At 35.2% G+C, this 19,490-nt stretch overlaps 3 protein-coding genes across 5 annotated transcripts; all 3 read right to left on the reverse strand.

Moving 5' to 3' along the window:
• Positions 1-121: 121 nt before the first annotated feature.
• LOC116113601 (UDP-glycosyltransferase 86A1) lies at positions 122-2,483 on the reverse strand. The gene is made up of 2 exons (XM_031399752.1): positions 1,558-2,483; positions 122-1,298 (listed from the first exon to the last, which is right to left on the reverse strand). The coding sequence occupies exons 1-2, from the start codon at positions 2,081-2,083 to the stop codon at positions 385-387; spliced, it is 1,440 nt and encodes a 479-aa protein (XP_031255612.1). The 5' UTR covers positions 2,084-2,483; the 3' UTR covers positions 122-384.
• Positions 2,484-3,863: 1,380 nt separating this feature from the next.
• Positions 3,864-9,543, reverse strand: LOC116113594 (TSL-kinase interacting protein 1). 2 transcript variants are annotated; one of them, XM_031399741.1, is made up of 14 exons: positions 9,249-9,543; positions 8,442-8,680; positions 8,265-8,338; positions 8,134-8,181; positions 7,918-8,027; positions 7,633-7,717; positions 7,249-7,525; positions 6,967-7,092; positions 6,730-6,881; positions 6,402-6,640; positions 5,987-6,317; positions 4,885-5,292; positions 4,674-4,802; positions 3,864-4,457 (listed from the first exon to the last, which is right to left on the reverse strand). In XM_031399741.1, exons 2-14 carry the CDS (start codon positions 8,566-8,568, stop codon positions 4,233-4,235), a joined length of 2,331 nt encoding a protein of 776 aa, XP_031255601.1. In that variant the 5' UTR covers positions 8,569-8,680; positions 9,249-9,543; the 3' UTR covers positions 3,864-4,232. The 2 variants fall into 2 exon arrangements, with proteins under 2 accessions (XP_031255601.1, XP_031255603.1); XM_031399743.1 differs by having other exon boundaries at positions 6,967-7,077; positions 9,249-9,539.
• Positions 9,544-10,871: 1,328 nt separating this feature from the next.
• Positions 10,872-19,459, reverse strand: LOC116113580 (phosphoglycerate kinase-like). 2 transcript variants are annotated; one of them, XM_031399727.1, is made up of 13 exons: positions 19,116-19,458; positions 18,990-19,036; positions 18,361-18,631; positions 17,802-18,145; positions 16,926-17,211; positions 16,402-16,469; positions 15,809-16,054; positions 14,867-14,942; positions 12,569-12,645; positions 12,442-12,491; positions 12,128-12,212; positions 11,418-11,516; positions 10,872-11,239 (listed from the first exon to the last, which is right to left on the reverse strand). In XM_031399727.1, the coding sequence occupies exons 1-13, from the start codon at positions 19,291-19,293 to the stop codon at positions 11,006-11,008; spliced, it is 2,061 nt and encodes a 686-aa protein (XP_031255587.1). In that variant the 5' UTR covers positions 19,294-19,458; the 3' UTR covers positions 10,872-11,005. The 2 variants fall into 2 exon arrangements, 1 of the variants encoding a protein (XP_031255587.1); XR_004125445.1 differs by having other exon boundaries at positions 11,100-11,239; positions 12,154-12,212; positions 19,116-19,459.
• Positions 19,460-19,490: the final 31 nt, after the last annotated feature.

Raw genomic sequence — 19,490 nt, forward strand, 5'->3', positions numbered from 1 at the left:
GGTCCAAACCCATTATCGTCTCACCTCAAATAAACATAGTTTTGATATCATGATAAAGTGAGTTTGAGTAAAACTCACGTCAAAAGATAGTTCAAGGGAGTAGGGAGTTCAACCACTTATATGCACTATAAATGCCTACCAACTTGGCAAAGAAATTCACCTTCAATATTATGTATAGTGAGGAATCTGCTAAAACTTTAATTAAAAATGTGGATCGATAGACTCCAGTTTTCTTTAGGTCAATACACTCAATAAGCATATATTATTGAGTGTATTTGGACATCTACTAAATATAGCGATACAATTAAAAGATTCCCCCTTTCTTTATTACAGCTGCAAAACAAAGAAAATGGCAAAGTGCATATTCCCCATGAAACAAACAAACTACGACCCGCGTTTCTCAAGAATTTTGATCTTCATATCGTTGGTAAATTGGTTGAAGTTTTTTTCCGATGATCCATCTTTGGACAATGCTTTCTCTATTGTATCTCTCACCCCAATTACATTCTTCCTCAATTCATCATTCCATTTTCCACTCATCAGACGATGGATTTTCTCCGAGACTTCATCCCTCGAGATTCGCTTATTGTCACAAAGATTGAGTCCAACCTTCCAATCATCCACCACTAGTTTTCTATTAGTGAATTGATCTGTCAACAGAGGGAAACACAACAATGGAACGTTACACCATATACTTTCCAATATTGAATTCCAACCACAATGAGTTAAAAACCCTCCAACTGCTGGATGTGAAATTACTTCAATCTGGCAACACCATGGAACAATCAACCCTTTACCTTTGATATTTTCTTCAAAATCAACGGGCAGGAATTGGGTTTCATCAGAACTAACAATATCAGGGCGAAGCACCCAAATAAAATTCACTTCACTGAGCAAAAGGCCTAGGGCAATCTCCTCAATCTCTTCCTTACTTACATGAGCGTAGCTACCAAATGATAGATACAAAACTGAGCTATGAGGCTTTGTGTTGAGCCACTGGGTGCACTCGTACTCGGACCAGAGGCTCGTAGTCACTACACTTTTGGTGAATCCAGTTGGGAAAATGGGTCCGATAGCGAAAGTTGGATGCTTTTTTTGTAAGGCCGAAATGGTTTCTGACTCGAGCTCTTGCACTGTGTTGCAGATGATGAAATCAGTTTTTCTTACGTTTTCAAACGACTTGCTTATTATTTGGTGTACCACCGTTCTTGTATCGGCAGCTTGAAGATATGACATCAAATCCTTTGGCTCTATTGCCGCAACTCCAGGAATGTAATCAATTGTGTCCTCTCGATTCTCTGATCCAAAATTAAAGAAAAAAAAGAAAAAGAAAATGCAATGTTTCGTTATTAAGGTAACAGTTTGATAACATATAACAATCTTAAAAGTTACCAAAATATCTGTTTCTCAACCTGTGAAGACCATGGATGACAAAACGACATTTAAGCATGATCTGATTAGAGCGCGCGTCCTGATTTAGGACCGTGCTTAATCACTATTAGAATCTCCTGATTAGAGAATTTTCGTGTTATATAGAGATAGATAGAGGGAACGCACCGACTGAATCAAAATGGCCATGGCTTCGGAGGAGGTCCATGTGATAATACAAGGTAAAAACCAGAGCTGTTTCAGTCCAAAACGAAATATTAACAAGGTTATACTTCTTTGCAATCATGGATGACCAGACGAAGAAAGTATCCGTGATAAGGCAAGAAACTTCGGGATTCATTTCTACTATATTTCCCACAAGTTCATCAACATGTGCAGAGAATACATGCAGAAGACTCTCCATGAACTGGTCGTGGTTGAGGGATCGATCGAACCCTAGTGGAAGACCGTCACTAACCGTTCTGTACCGGATGTCTAGACCAGATTTACGTGCTTCGGCAAATAGGTCGTCCTCGGTTTTGTTGTGCTGGGCTCTGGTTTGTTGGTGATGAATGGAGTGAGTGTTGACGAAGGTGATAGTGAAGCCATTTGAGGCAAGCTTCAAGGCGAGATTAACAACAGGGATGACGTGGCCTTGGAGAGGGTAAGCAATTATGAGAATATGAGGGTTCTGGTTTTGTTTGTTATTTTCCATGATTTGAGTGATGTCTGTGACTGTGAGTAGTGTTTTGGAGAGACGAGATCTATCTGGAGATGGGAGAGGAAGAAGGGCCGGCACAGTGTGAAAAGCATCTACATCTAAAGGCGTATATATTTATTTGTGTGGTAGAATATGAACTAATTTTTAAGGTTATTGAATTTTATTATTTAATAAATTTTCTCTTCAATGAAACTAAATTTCTCGTCAAAATGATTAAAGCAGCCAAGGACACCGATCCATCACTACACAAAAACTTAAAATCAATTTTTTGAAAAAGCAAATAAAGCAACACAAATTAATCCTACCAACTTTTTCAGACCAAATCAATTTTTTTGAAACCCATGGCCACCACAGCACGGTACCCAATACAACCAATTTTTTGAAAAAGCAAATAAAGCAACCAAATCAATACATACATCAAATTTCAAACAAAAAAAAAAAAAGAGGAGGAAAAATTGAAACCCATGACCACCACAACACGGTACCCAATACAAGATGTGGAGCCTCGTACAGGCAAAAGGTTTCTACAAAATAATAAACAACGAAAAAAATCACTTTAAAACAATAAAAAGAAAATTTGAAACCCATAACCAACACCTCACCCACACAAATCAAACTAACATCCCTTACAAAGAACAGCACCAGTGTTTCAGAACTAAAAATCTGATTTTTTTTTTTTTTTTTTTAGTAGGAGAGTTGTGATGATGGTGAAGTGCGTGGAGTTGTGTTGGGGCGGAGTTGCAAGCATAAGGCTGTGGCCGTGGAGATTCTCCGCCAAATTTGATAGTCTGTGCCTCTGTGGTGTAGAGATATATTTTGAAGTCTTAAAATTATTTATGTTTTATTTCTTATAAGGGATAAACAATTATTCATTAATAAAAATAGATTAGTTTATTTTTAATTATTTTATTATGAATTAGGGGTAAATAAGGTATTTTATTATGAATTAGGTATTGATTTTTACCCTAATATTTTGTCATCAAAGTTATTATTTAATAATTGACATCTCACTTGAAAAAAGACAAACGCATCATATTATGCGATGACAAATTCCAACAAGAGAAAGATGTTGGGTATTGACAATGGTAGAGAATCTTTCTATCAATAATGCTATGTTTATATATGGTACCTATATTATACGTATGGTATCCGTATTATGCGTTATATTTACAAAGAATAGTAAGATGGTTAGTAAGATCATGAGTAAGCATAGCATTACTCATTCTACTATTCGACGCTCAAGTTTGTCATGTTGGCGTGTACATAATGGGATTTTTTCATAAATTCAGGTCAAGTTACTGCTAAACTAAACTTGTAGTTAAATAAATCTATTAATACAAGGACCAAAAAGCTAGTATTCCTACTAAACCAAAACAATAGGGTCCCAATTTTTTTTTTTTTTTTTAACCAATAAAAATAAATAATGAGGTCTAAATACATCTACACCCTCAAATTTGGGATGTTTTAAAAAGGTGGAATTTACACCCCTAATTCAAACCAGCTTTACAGCTATACCAATTAAACAAAGCTTAAACTCTTTGAATCCCATTTAAAAAAAAAGCCAAGACCCTCTCAAACCCGCGACACTACCAAATTGGTCAGTGGCATCGGAACGATGCGACATGGACTGGTGAAGTGTTGTTGACGTTGGGATTATTGTGAAGTTACCCAATTGAAATGAGAACTCAATGCGTTTATGGTAAATACAGCATAGACAATTCAATGTGTAATCATAACACAAAAATAGAGGACTATGAGAAAGAAATTGTCCCAATAGGCAATCAGAAAACAGTGAAGAGATTTATAGATGGTTTTCCAACTAAAACATACAAAGGATGTCAGATGAAGTTATTTTTGTCTATTGGGGTTGTACAGTTCCTCACTTCAGTTACAAATAACATTATACACAGAAAAAGAAGTTGAAAGTGGGGTGTAACAGTTTTTCCATGTCTATTTTTGTACAGATGAAGAGGGCTGTTTGATCTGAGAACTTTTCCTCACAAAGCCAAAGCATTCTCTTGGTCTATCAACCATCCTTCTGGTCAGCTAAACTACGAAGTGATTGTAGCTAGCTACATGAAACTGACAATACAGTTTTCTGCATTCTGTAAATGCTCGTCTGAGACCCAATTGGGTGGAATTCTCAACCCTGACTGCCAATTTTAAAATCAGAAAGGGAGGCGGTTTCTCGTGTTTCAACTGTTGTCGGTTCTTTCTTGTCCAACCCAAAGAATGAGCAATTTTGAAATGCATCCAGACTGCTGGCTATCAGACGGCTTAAACCTCCAAGGCTATCACCAATAATTATATCTTCACAACGATATTTAGAGGATTGTATGTCCAAATCTAATGGTCCTAAAGAGTCAGGCTGCAGAAGTAGAGAACATTGAATAAGGTCAGTTATCAAGAAAACTCTGCTCAAAGAGTAAAAATATAATAAAAAATTTATCAACTATGATTTCCCTATTCCTACTGACAAGCGTTGTCTAAACAACTCCTCAGCATAACAGCTTAGCTTCTCACAAGAAAATTTAAGTTATCAGGTCAAAAAATAATACAAGATATTATCAGTGATTTATAATACCCAATATATGTCTGTTAGCCCACTGAAATCCTTCTCAGAATTTTCCAGGCTATGTAAATCAGTTGGCTTCTCATTCATAGGGTCTTCTCCAGTAAGATCGTCTGCAGCTTCCTTATCATCCTTTAATTCCTATAGGGAAAGTAGTAAATTACAGATAGTCCACTTTGTAAGCTCTTCTCCTGAAAAATAAAAATTGATTATGAAATGATACCTCAATAAAGCCCCCAGAACCCTCTGAGCTTGTTTCTACAAACGTTTTGCAGTCTACTGCAGGACTAATGTCAGGCAATCTAGAAGCCTCTTGATAAAGAGTATGATTCTTTTGAAATGAGAAGGCATCACATGTTTCTTCAGCATCCCAGATGGAAGTAGTATGGGATGTCAAGGTGGATACATGTTCCATCTTGTTTTGATGTTTAGATATATGGGCAGCAATGGCTGCATCAAATGAATCACAGCTGAATGGGATCTGCTGAAGACATTGAGAAGTTTCCGCAACAGATGATGCATCAATACCATGAAGCACATCTGAAAGTAGATCTCCCACACTTATATTGGTGAGACTGTCTGCCCACTCCCCAGCTGATAATGCAGTACCATTGCTTGATTTCATGTCACCCTAAAGCATACACGGAAAATTAGAAGAGTACAAAATGGCTCATAGATCTGGTATCATGACTAACTGTTCTACAATAATAGAAGCTACTGTACCTTAAAAAATGGAACACGGTGATTTTAACTGATATAAATCAAATCTCAACAAATCTAATCTTCATGAAGTTCTCTTTTTGCAAAAGAACAGTATAATTCACTATTTCATAGATTATCTTTCCTCTTATACGTTGCTGCTTTCTTCAAATGAAACAAGAAAAAACTACTTCTTTCCTACTCTAACAAAAATATGGCAGATCTAACAACTTGAAAAATTTCTTAAAGCCAAGTAAATTTCTAATTGGTCACCAGCAAAACTAATATGTTAAGACCACATATGATAAAGCAAAATGCTAGCAAGCAAGAAGAAAAATAAAGTCACTCTAGTGAGACGACATATGATAAAATAACAGGTGGTTAAGACCATCAGAAGAGAGTATCTTCCATTTGCGAAGATATTAAATATTCATCCATATAATGGAACTTAATACAAATAAGCTTTTTTAATAAGTTCCCGACAAGGATCCATGGTTCTAAGTAATGGCATGTATGTCATATATTTAAGGTCCTTAGTAGTTAGTAGTGCACAAATGAAGAAGCTGTAATCACGCTTACTAGAAGCAAACAGATTTAAAAGCATGGACAAGGTAAGAAGATATTACCACATCTTCCAATTGTCTGGTGACAGACTTGCTGTCAGGCTCCTTCTTGTGCCATGAGACTTTAGCTGCAGGATCTGACTCCATAAAGTTACTTTTTGGAGTGCTGATGGACTTAGTAATCTCATGGGGCATATTACTTAAGGAAGACGCAATCGCATGGTTTTCTTTCACAGAGGTATCATTATAGGAATCCACAAGCTTCTCAGGTTGATCACTAGTTGATTGCTCAGCTTGGTCCTTCCCACTTTTGACATTGTCAGTATGCACAACAGGAATATAGCAAGATGCTGATGGAGCTTGCACAAGTTCAGAACTGGAAAACCAAGCATACCTTCAAATAGAATTCATCAATCCATCAGTCTACTACTAATCTAATATGGAAGCACATATAAGTTCATAAAAATGAGAAAGGAACCTCAAGCGGAACAGTGGAGGGCTCCCAATTATTGTGTACACATCTGCTGCACTAACAATTGAGTCCTGTGTCCATCTCTGATGACCCACTAGGTTTTCTCTTTGAACACTGTAAGGGAAAAGCATTAGCTGTCCAGACGCTGCACTGGAATTGCCCCATTTGCGATTGAGATGTTCCACTACTGATGATATCTTTTTTCGAGTACTAAGGGTGAGCTCTAGATGTGGATTATGGTTATCCTGTGAAGACATGAAGATACAATTACTTCCCCGACATTGCTCAGCTGCTAAAACTTCATTCTACAGTCTACACCATCATAATTTCTTACCATTTCCAAGGCTCTTCGAGTACCTTCATCAATTGGATACAGCTGAAGCTTAAGTTTCACAGGGGCGTGTGCGCTGTTCTCAGCGAAAAGATTTTGAGAAATAGCAGGCAAAGGGAGTGGAGCTTTATCAACAGGCTCAAGTGCATTTTGCTCTGGAAAGGAAAGAAACATGATTAAGTTTAATTCAATTTTACAAAGGAAACATAGATTGTCTATATTCAACCTCATGTAGTGTACCTTGGTCAAGTTCAACTTCTTTATCAGTAGCTGTCCGCTCCAAATGCTCAGCAGCATCAGCAACTAAAGAAACCCCAGCAATTGCAGCCTTTTCCCACTTTTTATATGCAGCTGACAAGACAGTAGCTGCTATGAGTTGAATTACAAGCAAACAAATAAAAGAAATCTTAATTTCCCAGAGAATGATATCAACATGCAAACAAAAGAATTAAAGACCACAATGTCACCTTCCTATGCCGATTTTTAAAAAGACAATACAACAAACAAATGAAAAAGAATCACCTGGTTTCCTTCGTTGCCTTGCAGGTTTCATAGTAGTCATTTCTCCCTTGTTAGTACGATTAACACCTATGTTAACATTGCGCTTCAATGATCCTTTTGCGGGCCCTAATTTTTGTATGTTTTGACTATCAACAAGAACCAGTTTAACTGTGCAAGTATCCTGTCCTGAAGGCCTATTCTGATTGGAGACAGTACTGGAAGCTGTAGGTGAACAGTTTTCCCCTTGGGAAGATCGTTTCTTAACACTTCTCTTCCTGTCTTTCAAGAGTTGGTGCTCCTTCATAGCAAAGATATATTTATCATCAGTCTTAGCGCAAGCAGAAGAGGCAATGTTATAAACATAGGAAAACACAGAAGGATGAGTTATTGAAAATTTCGACTAACCAAGGCTTCTACAAATATCTTAAACCTTCGGGGCTTTAGGTGAAGCTTTGAGGCTTTGCAGCTATACTTTTCCAGTAAAGACCACCTGGAAAAAAAAAAAAAAGATTTCTTCTGAACACAAACACCACTACTTGATGTAAATTTTTGCAGGTCATCTAGATTGGGTTACAAAATAAACATCTCAAACATGATTCCCAGTTTCTTAATGTTTCTGCTACCATTGCATATGGTGTATAGAAAGAATGTATCTAAACAAAAGGGTCGACCTATTTATAGTAAAATTACCATCGAAGCATTGCAGCATTGGTATCCTTGGAGTTTTTTGCATCCAGACATAATCCTGGACCCAGCAACTTGTTCATACGCCTCACAAGACGATAGTAATAATGCCGGACCTGAAGTAACCAAAACAAAAACAAAGATCAAAATGTTGACAAGAAAACAGAACAGTCAAGATAAGCAATCACCAAATGACAGCAGTGAGATTTCATAGCAAATCACCTGGTCCTTGTTTTTACTTTGTACTTTATGAGTGATCTTCTCGAAATTCTAGAATCAATGCATAACAAAGTTAGGAATTTAAAAATGATGAGCAAACAAAATGCTGAAAATACATGCTAGTAATAACATGCCTTGCCAACTTGTCGTAATGCAGTGAAGAAACTTTCTTCCTCTTGCCGTGTCCAAGCAGCCCATTGCCGTTTAGCTGCATTTGATATTCACAGAAAATTTATTCATATTGTAGCACATTCACTAAAGAACCCAAATAAGAAAACCCAAATATGAAAATTACAAGCAGAATAACATACCAGACTGCTGAAGCATAGCATTTTTAAGGGTGGATGAGGCTACAACAGGACCTGCATCCTGAGTTGGAGTATTCTCAGGGTCAAGGTGTACCTCAGACTCCGAGGACAACTGTGATCCTATCTGCATGTTGTAGACATCACAATACCCAAAACATTTATGCACTGTTTCTCTTCAGCTTATGCCTCAAAATATGACTCCTTTTGACCTTCAACTTGGCGAAAGCACAATCGTAGCAACGCTGGTTGGGCAAATGGATATTAAGCTTTAATTCTCTAAAATCAAAACAAGTCAACTCTAAAAACGAATTCAATCATATAAACAATCTTACCACTATAAAAAGAAAACAAATTTCGAAATTGGGATAATATGAAAATTTCCAATCCAAATGTCACAACCAAATCCCTAAGTACAACATATTCCACATCCAAAGCATATAAAAAAAGACGTTAAACAATCAAATTCACCAAACTAAAGCAACCAAAATTGTATTAGCGAAATATATATATATAATCTGAGAGCTCATCGCGGTACCAGATCCCAAAGAGCGAACATCGAATACGATTAAGGCAATACAACTACATGAACGAGTTCAATTCGATACAATCCTTTACTTTTCTCAGAATTAACACATAAAATCCATAGGCAAAAGGAATAACTTTTTTTTTTCTATTATATTTTCTCAGCAACCAACAAGACCTAGGGTTTCGAATCAAACAATTCTGATCAATCTGAGCTTTTTCATTTGACAGGAAATTTAAATAAAAAGTGAATCTGAAAAAAAATTCGAAGCAGCACGAAATAGAAACCTGATTGAGAGAGATAACCCTGGAATTGTGCGCAGAAGCTTGTTATGAGTTGAAAAACCGAAAGGGAAACCGGACTGAATCTTCCGACAGACGTCTCTACAGTTAGGAGAAGAAGAGAGAAGGAATTTTTTCTTTTTTCTTTTTTCCTTTTTTGTTTTTTACTTTGCCGAAAGGAAAATAGAAAAAAAGAAAACGGGTTGTTATTAGTTAATTTCAAAGATAAAAAAAAAAAAGAAAAAAAAGGATAGAATTACAGGTTATTGAGTATTGTAAAAGCAACTTTTGCTTAATTAATGATAATAAATAAATACAAACGCAAAGAGGAGAGCCTTGTTGACCCAATTGTTAAAGACTTTGTACCATAAGTTATTGCTAAGTGCAAGGTAGATCAATGAACACAAAACATTGTTGTGAAATCTGAGTGGATCAAAGTATTTTTTAGTTGGAGAATAACCTTTTGTTTTAGTGTTGTGTTGTGTTGTGCATGAAATGGTATACTATTTGTTTCAGTCAGAAAAGGACTCCAATCTTTTCATCTATGCTCATTGCCGTTGATCTCTCCTCTCCTTATCTTTCATTTATTTCTTTTCATGACGTTCTGTTTTTTAAATGATTTTCAGGCGGTTGTGGTGTATATTTCCTTGGGTTGACCATTTTCTCCCTTTTTTTCTTAGTTTTAGTTTTAATTTTTCTAGGATAAGGTTGGCCCTTCTCATTCCCAGTCCCACATCATATACAGTACAAACAAAAATAAATAGATAAATTAATTAAAGTTGTTGCATTGAGTACTCAAAAAAAAAGAAAGGAGAAGCATATGCTCTATCCACCTTAGATAAAATGTCAATTCTAACCAAACGAAAGGTGATTACTGTTCCCGTAAAAGTCTTTTTACAATCAAGAGAAATAGAATAAAAGAAAATTCCCCTTTGACCTTGAAAATGTTTGATAAACCAGGAGATCGTGCCCTCTTCTAACAAAAAAAACATGAGGGGCCACTTGTTTTTTGAACCTTTGAGTCCCAGGTCAAGTAAATAACTATGACTAGCGAAAATTTGAACTTCATATAGTATATACATCACAAAAGCGGAATGAAATTTGAGTTCCAGGTCAATTTTTTTTTTTTTTTTGACAATTATTTGGGCGAGAAAAGAAAAAGGAAATGAGAATGGAGCGTCACGCTGGATCTTCAAACAGGGAGGCATTCATCTTTATAGATTCCTGGTCATTTTTATTTTTCTTTTAGAACAACTTGATATTTTTGTCAAGATAATTTTAAAAAAGTGATAGGCTGCTTGTTTTAGCCTCTTTTGAATCTACATCCAAACTTATCTTGACCTTCATATGCATTGTTCATCCATGAAAGTCTTACACTTTGGTTCAAGTAAATCATCTTTCAACTAATTGTCTGTCCAATTGCTTCCAATGCTTGGTGACTGGTGATGAAGAATCTTCATGGAAAGTATACTTTATGCCTGCTTGATTTCCAGTGCCCACAAAAGTTCCTCGTCAGTTGGTTTAAGTTTAACGCAAGACAATTTCTAATACTGTATTAATTTGTAAAAATTGCAGCATCTTATAGTAGATGAGTAATATAAGAAAACATGGATAGGGAGAAGAACTTGCCTCCAAGAAAGGCTGCATCTTTTGGACTTCGTCCTACTGACATTGAATTGCTCAGCAAATAATCTTAAAGAAGCACAGATTAGCTCATCTGGTTTTGTTGGTATATGATATTAACTAGTATTCACTCAATAACTTCATTGAACACTGGATGATTTAGAAAGCATTAATCTGTACATTGGGGCTCCACGATCTATAACATGTTGCTCCCAATCTGATCGAACTCCAAATGGATTCTCCTCAAGCCATGTTGCTTGATTAAATTTTGTATCACAGTGGTCTTGCAAAAGGGCAAGTTTACCTTTGCCATATCTTAAAAATTGTTCTTTCATCCTCACAGCAACTTCTTCTATGTCAGATTGCAGAAACACCTAGAGAATGGAAGTCTATCAGTAAATAACCTGAGCAAACTTGGGATCTAACCTTGTCACAATTGCATCTTCCAACCCAAAATCAATGGGGTATTAGAAAAATTTTGCAGAAATTTGATGATGTAAACCAGACTTACAATTAGATCTTTTGTAAGAACAGTCAACAATAAAAGAGTACCTTCCCCTCATATCCAAGGAGATCTGCCACTGCTTCAACTAATGACCTTTGCAGCATTCTCCATCTATGTTCTGGTCTGTTGAAATCAGGGTTTGGACACTGCACGCTTCCAAAAAGAAAAAAATAAGCTTAAATTACAAATAATACACTCTTGAAATTGATGCAGAATTGCTATTACATTGATATCTGTTGACCTACTTTCAGGCTTTAGCCTCACTTAAATGAGAAATTGAAAGGTGTTCTGGCAAGCAATTTACTTGAGGCACTTTCTTTTTAGTTTCCAATAACTTTGAGAACTCGCAAGTATTATTTCCAGTATAATTAAAAATTGCCAATACTTGGCTGTTTCTTATGGTGGTGATGAAGGTGACAATAGAAGCAGTGCCAATTGTGTAGGAGACTGTGGTGGAAGTCAGGAAGCGACAAAGACGAGTAATCATTAAGTGATGCTGCACTATTTACCAAGTGATGGTAATGTTCACTGAAGAATGGTGATATTGTAGCCTGAGGAGCAAATCAGTGATGGTAGGGTTTATGTTGTTATGGAGGTGATAATGATGGTCTGGAAAGCGTATTACATATTTGTGATGCATTAGTTAACACAATTTAATTAATTCAGAAAAATTTAGGTAGTTTTCATTATAGGCACATAAAAAAGAATTAGGAATACTTAACAGAAGTGGATAATAAAGAATGAAAATAGTTTTGACCTGTATTGAAACAAGAATCAACTTTCCTGGGTAACTAGAAACTATTGAACGAAATGTTGATGTAGCATTTGTTGCAATGAAGTACCTAACACAGACAACAACAAAGTTAAGATGGTGAAACCAAAATATCAAGTTCATACTCAATAAATTCTGAATATTACAAACCAGCCATGGAAACATCTAATTAGAAAGAGAAGAGGCACTAGCAAGCTCCAGTTACAATGAACATAATATAGAAGTCTAATTAGTCTAGCAAATTATATTTTGCCCTGGATGCATAACTTCAGTAAAGTGCTAAAGGCAATAGCCCATACCCATTGTTTATGCCTGATAGATGAACAGAATCTAGACAACGTCTTATGAGCTGAAAAATTACAGAGTGTTAGGAAATGATGAAATTAAATTTAAGGAAGCAGCTAGGATAAAAAGTTAGCAAAATACCTTTGCATTAATGTCCAAGCCAAGAAAATTTAAATCCTTCCTCTTTCTAGCCATTCCAAGAAGAAACAGTCCATTCCCTACCGATTACAATCCAAATGTTAAGGAAACAGTAATAGCAGACTTTGTCGTCCTTTGGATTTTCAAACTTCTTTTTCTTGATAGATGGAACTTAAGGTTTTCATCTTAGAATCAAATTTACCAAGAGAAAATATGTAAAAAAGATAAAAGTATTCCACTAACATGGCTTTGTCATTGTTATATGGTTGAAAATAGCAAAGTTATGTCATTTGATTTCTATGTTTCTATTGTTTATGAAAAACATTTTATATGTGACATAGGAAGAATAGCAAAGTTTTTAGGATTAAGTGTTTTAGTTAACTTTGTCTATTGTTTCATTAGGATTAGGATATTTCGTTGTTTTAGTAGAATTAGGACTTAGTTTTTAAGCCTATGAATAAATCTTTCATTATTGTTTTAATAAACGATTCTTTCATTATTGTTTTAGTTTTTAAGCCTATGAATGAAGGATTCTTTCTATATTGTTTATATGCTTGATTAATTATTGAATAAAACCTTGGTTCTTTCTCATCTCTCTCAATCCTTTTAGTTTTCTCCCCTTTCTTGTTGCATCCGTAATCTGTCATCTCTTATACTATCTATCTCTAATCTTTTGTTCTTTATTTATCTATCCTTCTACTCATCTGTCAATTGATATTTGAGCAAATTTTGATTTCCTTTTAAAAGTTTCCACACCAAAACCCTAATTTTCCAAATCACAAATCCTAATTCTCATTCAAATTCATCTACCATAAACAAGAAAATCAGAAAACCAAAAAAAAAAAAAAAAAAAAAAAAAAACTAGCAGGTCCGAAATAATACTGTTCAAGGGTACTATCACGGTACTCTTCATGGCAAGGTTTTATTAGGGAGACAACAAGAAAAGGGAGAAAAGTAGAAGAATTGAGAAAGAAGATAGATAACCAATAGAGAGAGAACCAAGGTTTTATTCATTGATAATGCTTTTCTTTGGTGGTGTGATTGGCGACTAAAAAAATGTTGGTTTGGGGGATCATATCAAATAACTTGGTACAAAGTAAGACATGCTTGAGACGGCAATTTCTTCCTATGAAGTATGCTGACATGTTGTAGGAGTTTCAATGGCTATTAGACCATAATGATTTGTTAAAATTTGAACAAAAAGTGATTGCAAGATTTATGGGTGGATTACGTAGCGAGATACTAGATCAAATTGTCTTACAACCTCACCAGATAAGATCAACCATGGTGTTATCTTGATCGTTAGAAGCATCCACTAGATTGACCTTTTTCTCCAACACTTGCTAGGAGTGGAGTTCTTTCCAATGAGGGAAAATTGATGTAGGAGGATGTTAGGATCCCACATTAGAAGGGAAAAGGGTGGACATGTAGGTTATAAAGGGTTTGGGCACCCTCCCTTGGCAGACCAGTTTTTCCAAAGAGAGTTCTACCTAAGCCCATGAAAGACCCATGGCCCAGCCCAATTGTTTGAGTTGTTGGGGTGGGTTCCTATCAATTGGTATTAGAGCATGATTTTGCGTCCACGTGAACGTCGCTTATGTGGCAGGCTGACTCGTGGCAGATTGACCTTGGGCCCGAGCTGCTATCCCGAAAAAGGGCAGGAGGCCCAAGGGAAAGGGGATCCGCGTAGTCACCCAAGAAGTAAAGAGGCCGACGGGAGTAAAGAGGCCGATGTGGATGTCGACTGTGAAAGCGTGGTGGTGTGTTAGGATCCCATATTGGAAAGAAAAATGATGGGCATGTGGGTTATAAAGGGCTTGGACACCCTCCCTTGACAAGCCGGTTTTCCAAAGAGAATTCTACCCAAGCCCATGAAAGACCCATGGCCCAGCCCAATTGTTTGAGTTGTTGGGTGGGTTCTTATCAGAGGAATATCATAGTTTTTAAGATTAAGTGTTTCAGTTAACATATTTCATAGTTTTAGTAGAATTAGGATTATATTTTGGTTTTAAGCCAATGAAAAGAGAATTCTTCCATTAAATTTTATATGCTTGACTAAAGAATACAAACTTTCTCCCTGTTGGTTTTCTCTCTTCTCTCTGAAATTCTTCTAGTTTTCTCCCCTTTCTTGCTGTCTCCCTAACCTATCTTATTCAATCTATCTATCTGTAATCTTCTGTTCTTTATCTATCTTTCCTCCTACTCTCTATCAATATGTTTCTCTTTTAAACATTCATATAAATCTAGAACAACTTTTAAAGCAAATATTAAATGAAAAAAAGGTAATAACAGAAGCAATACCACTTCCAATATCAACCACCAATGATTGGGTAGGATTGCAGTATGCAGCATTCCAGTCAACCTCACATGGGTGTCCCTGCAGGTTGCATTAAGCTGAAGCAATTAGAATGATATCCAATGATACAAAGCTGAACCTTGTATCACTTATGTCTCCATTGATAAGTCAAATCCCTGTGCTCCTTCAAGCAAATACAGATAAATGAAATTAATTCATCAACCCTGGGAAGATCCAAAGATTTGTGTAGATACTAAGAGCATGTCTTATCAAACCTTGCAGGTAACTATTAGCATTGTTTGATGTGAGGAAAAGAAGCAAGGAAATGCAATTTACACAATCGTATTAGGAGGGAAGTAGAGGAGAACTGGTCATAATAGTATATATTTGATATCTCACCCTGGGATACAAACAAACACTTATTTCTCAGTTTTAACATTGAGTTTATGTGATAACTGTCAATATCCATATGGATACAGTAATACGAAAAGTCACAAAATTACTTTGCAGTGTTTAATCATTGAAATCCAATGGAAATTCATTTGACTGATTATTCTATATAGCATTTTAAACTGTCTTAAAGAATTTCTCTTCCAGACCTGATAAATCTGAAAGAAATATAATTTTGTTGCTAAATAAACTGTGATTGCTCTAGACATGTAATCATCTATATAAATGTCAATATGGTTACTTATTCTAAGCCCTTGGGAAAATTATTCTCAATCAAGTTCAACATAAAACATTTATAAAATGGCAAGGACCAGTTATATAGATAGACTTATCCTCTAGGAAATCCTAAGGTAACAACCTTATGATTATTAAAATATCATTGAGTATGGAAGTGACAGAATTGAATTAACTCCACTCTACAGTCATATTCTAAATGCTTTTCTCAAGAATCTTGCTGAACCAGCTAAACTGTACAGACTGAGGTCTAGAAAATGTACCCTGTCTAAGGCCATGACTCCATGAAGCGTTCTTCCTTTCAGAAACTCCCATACAACTGAAGCATTCTCAACCATGTTTAAACCTGAACTTGATTCTTTCGTGATTGACTTACATGCCATATTCTCAACAACAGTAATGTCACAGTCATTTTGACCTAGTTTAGAAAGCATTTTAACCAAATTAGATGCTCCACTTGTGTATTGATTAGAAAACTTGAACTTCACCGGACCGATCCATAAAATTTTCTGTCATGAACTGAGAAAATACATCAGGTAGGTGTAGGTTTGAGCATGGAAGTAGTAAGAACATAGAAAAAAAGCAGAGAACAAGATGCCATCAACAATAATCATAGACCACTTCAATGGTAGAATATTAGCCGAATTCGAGCCCATTTACTAAGGATAAGTAACAAAATGCAAACATATCCAAAATAAATATTACCTCTACAAAAATTCTAATTTGTTATATGGATTTGCATATCAGAGTGTAGGATTTTAGTGAGCCAGACCCAGTACTATTGTCCCTTATGAGACCACAGGAAACCACCCTCTTTTTTTTTGTTTTTTTTTTTTTTGCCTCTTTTGCAATTTACCTTGCATTTCATAATCAAAGAGTTTATCTCTTCCACTGACTGTGGCCCAAGATCAACAGGTACCCAACCTAAAATGGAAAAAAAAAAATTAGGATAAATAATTGCAAAACAAAAATCATTGTCATTTATGTAACTTGAATTATTAAGTTACAACTTATGACAGAAAAATCAAGAAGACATATAATTGTGATGTCATAATTGATAATTTACATTACTCCATCATGACTTGTTTCTTAGTTTTGTTTTCTGAATAGACTTTCTATTTATAATATTCATGACGAGAATCTGTAAGATTGGCCAACAAGAAGTTTGAGATGATCTGAAAATTTATCTGATTAAGATCACTTTCTAACCACTTCACATGCTATCATTTTCAAAGGTTGCCTGCAAATTAAGAAAATTTTCAAAGTTTATCCGGCTAGGCTAAGCACACAGAGATTACTTAAAACAAGTAATCGCACGGATAGTTTATTTATTCATTTCAAGAAGAATGATAAATGAAGATCAATTAAATTCATACTTACCATCTACAATACTCTGGGCAGGAAATATTTCCAATTGCTTTGGAAGGTGATTATTCATGCACCAAATGTCTTTTGGATACAGAATAGTTATGTTTTTATCACGTGCAAACTGGATGAGATCTAACGCTGCTTTATATGCCCCTTTTTCCACCAAATTCGAAGTAACGGGCAGCCCTAAAGCATGCATTATCTGAAATGCCATCATTCCAACAAAGACCAACCCATCACAACTAGAAGCTAAAAAATGCAAAGCAGTTGCTTTCTTATAGAGATTGCCCCCTCCAATCTGCATTGCATAAATAAAAGAACATTGGTGAAAAGTGACCAGAAACAGGCAAAAATTTAGGGGCCATTTAGTTTTGTTTTGATAAAGTGAATAGGGAAAATGGATATAAGAAATTGAATTTTGTCTTTTGAAAATTTGACAATCCATTTGGTATCATTTTGTAGAAACAACATTCTGAAAATGAAAATAATAAAATGTGTATGGTAAAATCTTTTAAAATTACAAAAAATTGTTTTAGTTATATGATTACTAAAATACCTTATTGTTGTTCTTAATGATTTTTAAACCAAATCATTCTTACAAAAATTAATTAAAAAATTAAACAATTTAAAAAGTGCTTTCTTGTTTCGAGAAATGCATCTTGAAAATAGAGAAAACAATGCAAAAGTATGTCTTTCTTTTATTAGAAGTTGAAACTGGAATTTCATATTTTCAAGAAACCAAAAAAAAAAAAAAAAAATGGTTGCCAAGCATGTTTTCGTTTTATCTAAACTTAGAAAAGAGAAATTCATTCTCTGGAAACATAAACAAACAACCACTTAACAAACTAAAGTAGACAAAGTTAATTTGAAATGGAAGTAAGAACATACAATTGCAAAATATGGTTTCTTGTCAAGTTTTGCAGCCTTATTCAGTTGACATAGGCTTTCTTCAAAGTGAAAACCAGCCAAACTGGTGTAGCAGAACCGAGCAACACCAACAGTTGATGCAAGAATTTTATGAGACTGGGAAAACGAGTCATTAACAAAAATATCAACTCCTGATGATAATAATTCAGAAAACTTTGGACAGTTGGCAACTTCCTCTTTGAACTCCATTAGGTTCTGAAGAAGAATAATATCTTCTTTCTGAAAGATGTCCATGTCCAATGGTTTCTTACAAGAAATGCTCTGTACACTAACAACTTTGTATTGGAGAGCTAAAGACAGGATACCTGTATAATTAAGAGTCTGAAACATTAGTGATAACCTCAAGCATTGACAATCATATTATTTTTCCTTCTCATTAATAACATTTATAATGTTCCCTATATTCTTCTACAGATGCACAGATATATAAAGATACTAATTGTTAACTTTTTATTTTTTTATCTAGAGCAACCATTTAGGAACTAAATTAGGTGCAGAAATGACTTTAAGAAAACCATACCTGCAACAGATTCCACAGACAGAATTTCTGAATTATATTTTCTTCTCCAGTCACTCAAAAGAATTACTCTAGCCCCAACTTCATGCAAATACCTAATGGTGAAAAGTGCATCTGAAACTGATCGAGAGCTCGGATCTAGTTCTTCTCCAAGCAAGACACTAGAATCAAACCTCACAAGAACAACTTTTGCAGCAAGTTCCTCCCTAGGAAATCTTCTAAGAGTTTGTATGTGCGGAAAGGTGTCCAATTTTACTCCATCCAAAACATTTGCCTACATGGAAATTCCAATTAAGTGTGTGCACTAAATTTACAGAAAAAGCTTTTATAAACAGCAATATCAAATGCACAATCACAATGAACATTCCAAATCGAATTTTGAGTACTTTTCTTATCAAAGAAAAACTCTTCCTGAAAAGCACTTATGAAGTATTGTTCTATATTTTTTCTCTATGTCAGTTCACATTAAAAAACAGATACAAAATGACTTCACACTATTTGATAAAAGCTTTTAGTAATACTAAAAGCACTTCCTAATAGCGGCATTGAGGTATAGCTCGAATCAGTAACAGTACACTCAAATTCAACACAACATATCTCTTATCTTTCTTCAAAAGAAATAGTTATAATACCTCGGATTCAGGTGTGCTTTTAACAGAATCGTCTACCTTCAAAACACCTGCAAGAGGCTGGAGCGACATAAGGATATTATCAAAGAAACTTAAAAAAAAAAAAAAAAAAATTCAGCAAAGTAATACCTGGAAAAAAGGATTGCGCGCAACGTTGATTGCGAAATACGATGTTGTTTCTAGTATAGGAACACGATTTTTTCTGCTGAAGCAACTTCGATTTTGCACTACTGCTTAAAATGTTGTAGCAGAAACTCAGTTTGTTTAATGACAGCACTCCGTCGTGTGAATTCAGTAATTGAGCCATCAACCGGACGAAGAAAATGAAAAATAGTTTCAATTTCAAATGCAGAAATGCATGCAGAATTACTTCAAAAAAAAATATATATATATATAATTAAAATTATTCAAAGAGAGCTTCTAATCAAGCAGAGAGGACCTGCGTTTATATCCTTCCATGCCACAGGCCTCTCTTGAGGCCAAGTTTGTTAAAACATGTACAGC

This window comes from Pistacia vera, unplaced genomic scaffold, assembly GCF_008641045.1.
Source record: "Pistacia vera cultivar Batoury unplaced genomic scaffold, PisVer_v2 Contig686, whole genome shotgun sequence".
In the NCBI taxonomy this organism is placed as follows: domain Eukaryota; kingdom Viridiplantae; phylum Streptophyta; class Magnoliopsida; order Sapindales; family Anacardiaceae; genus Pistacia; species Pistacia vera.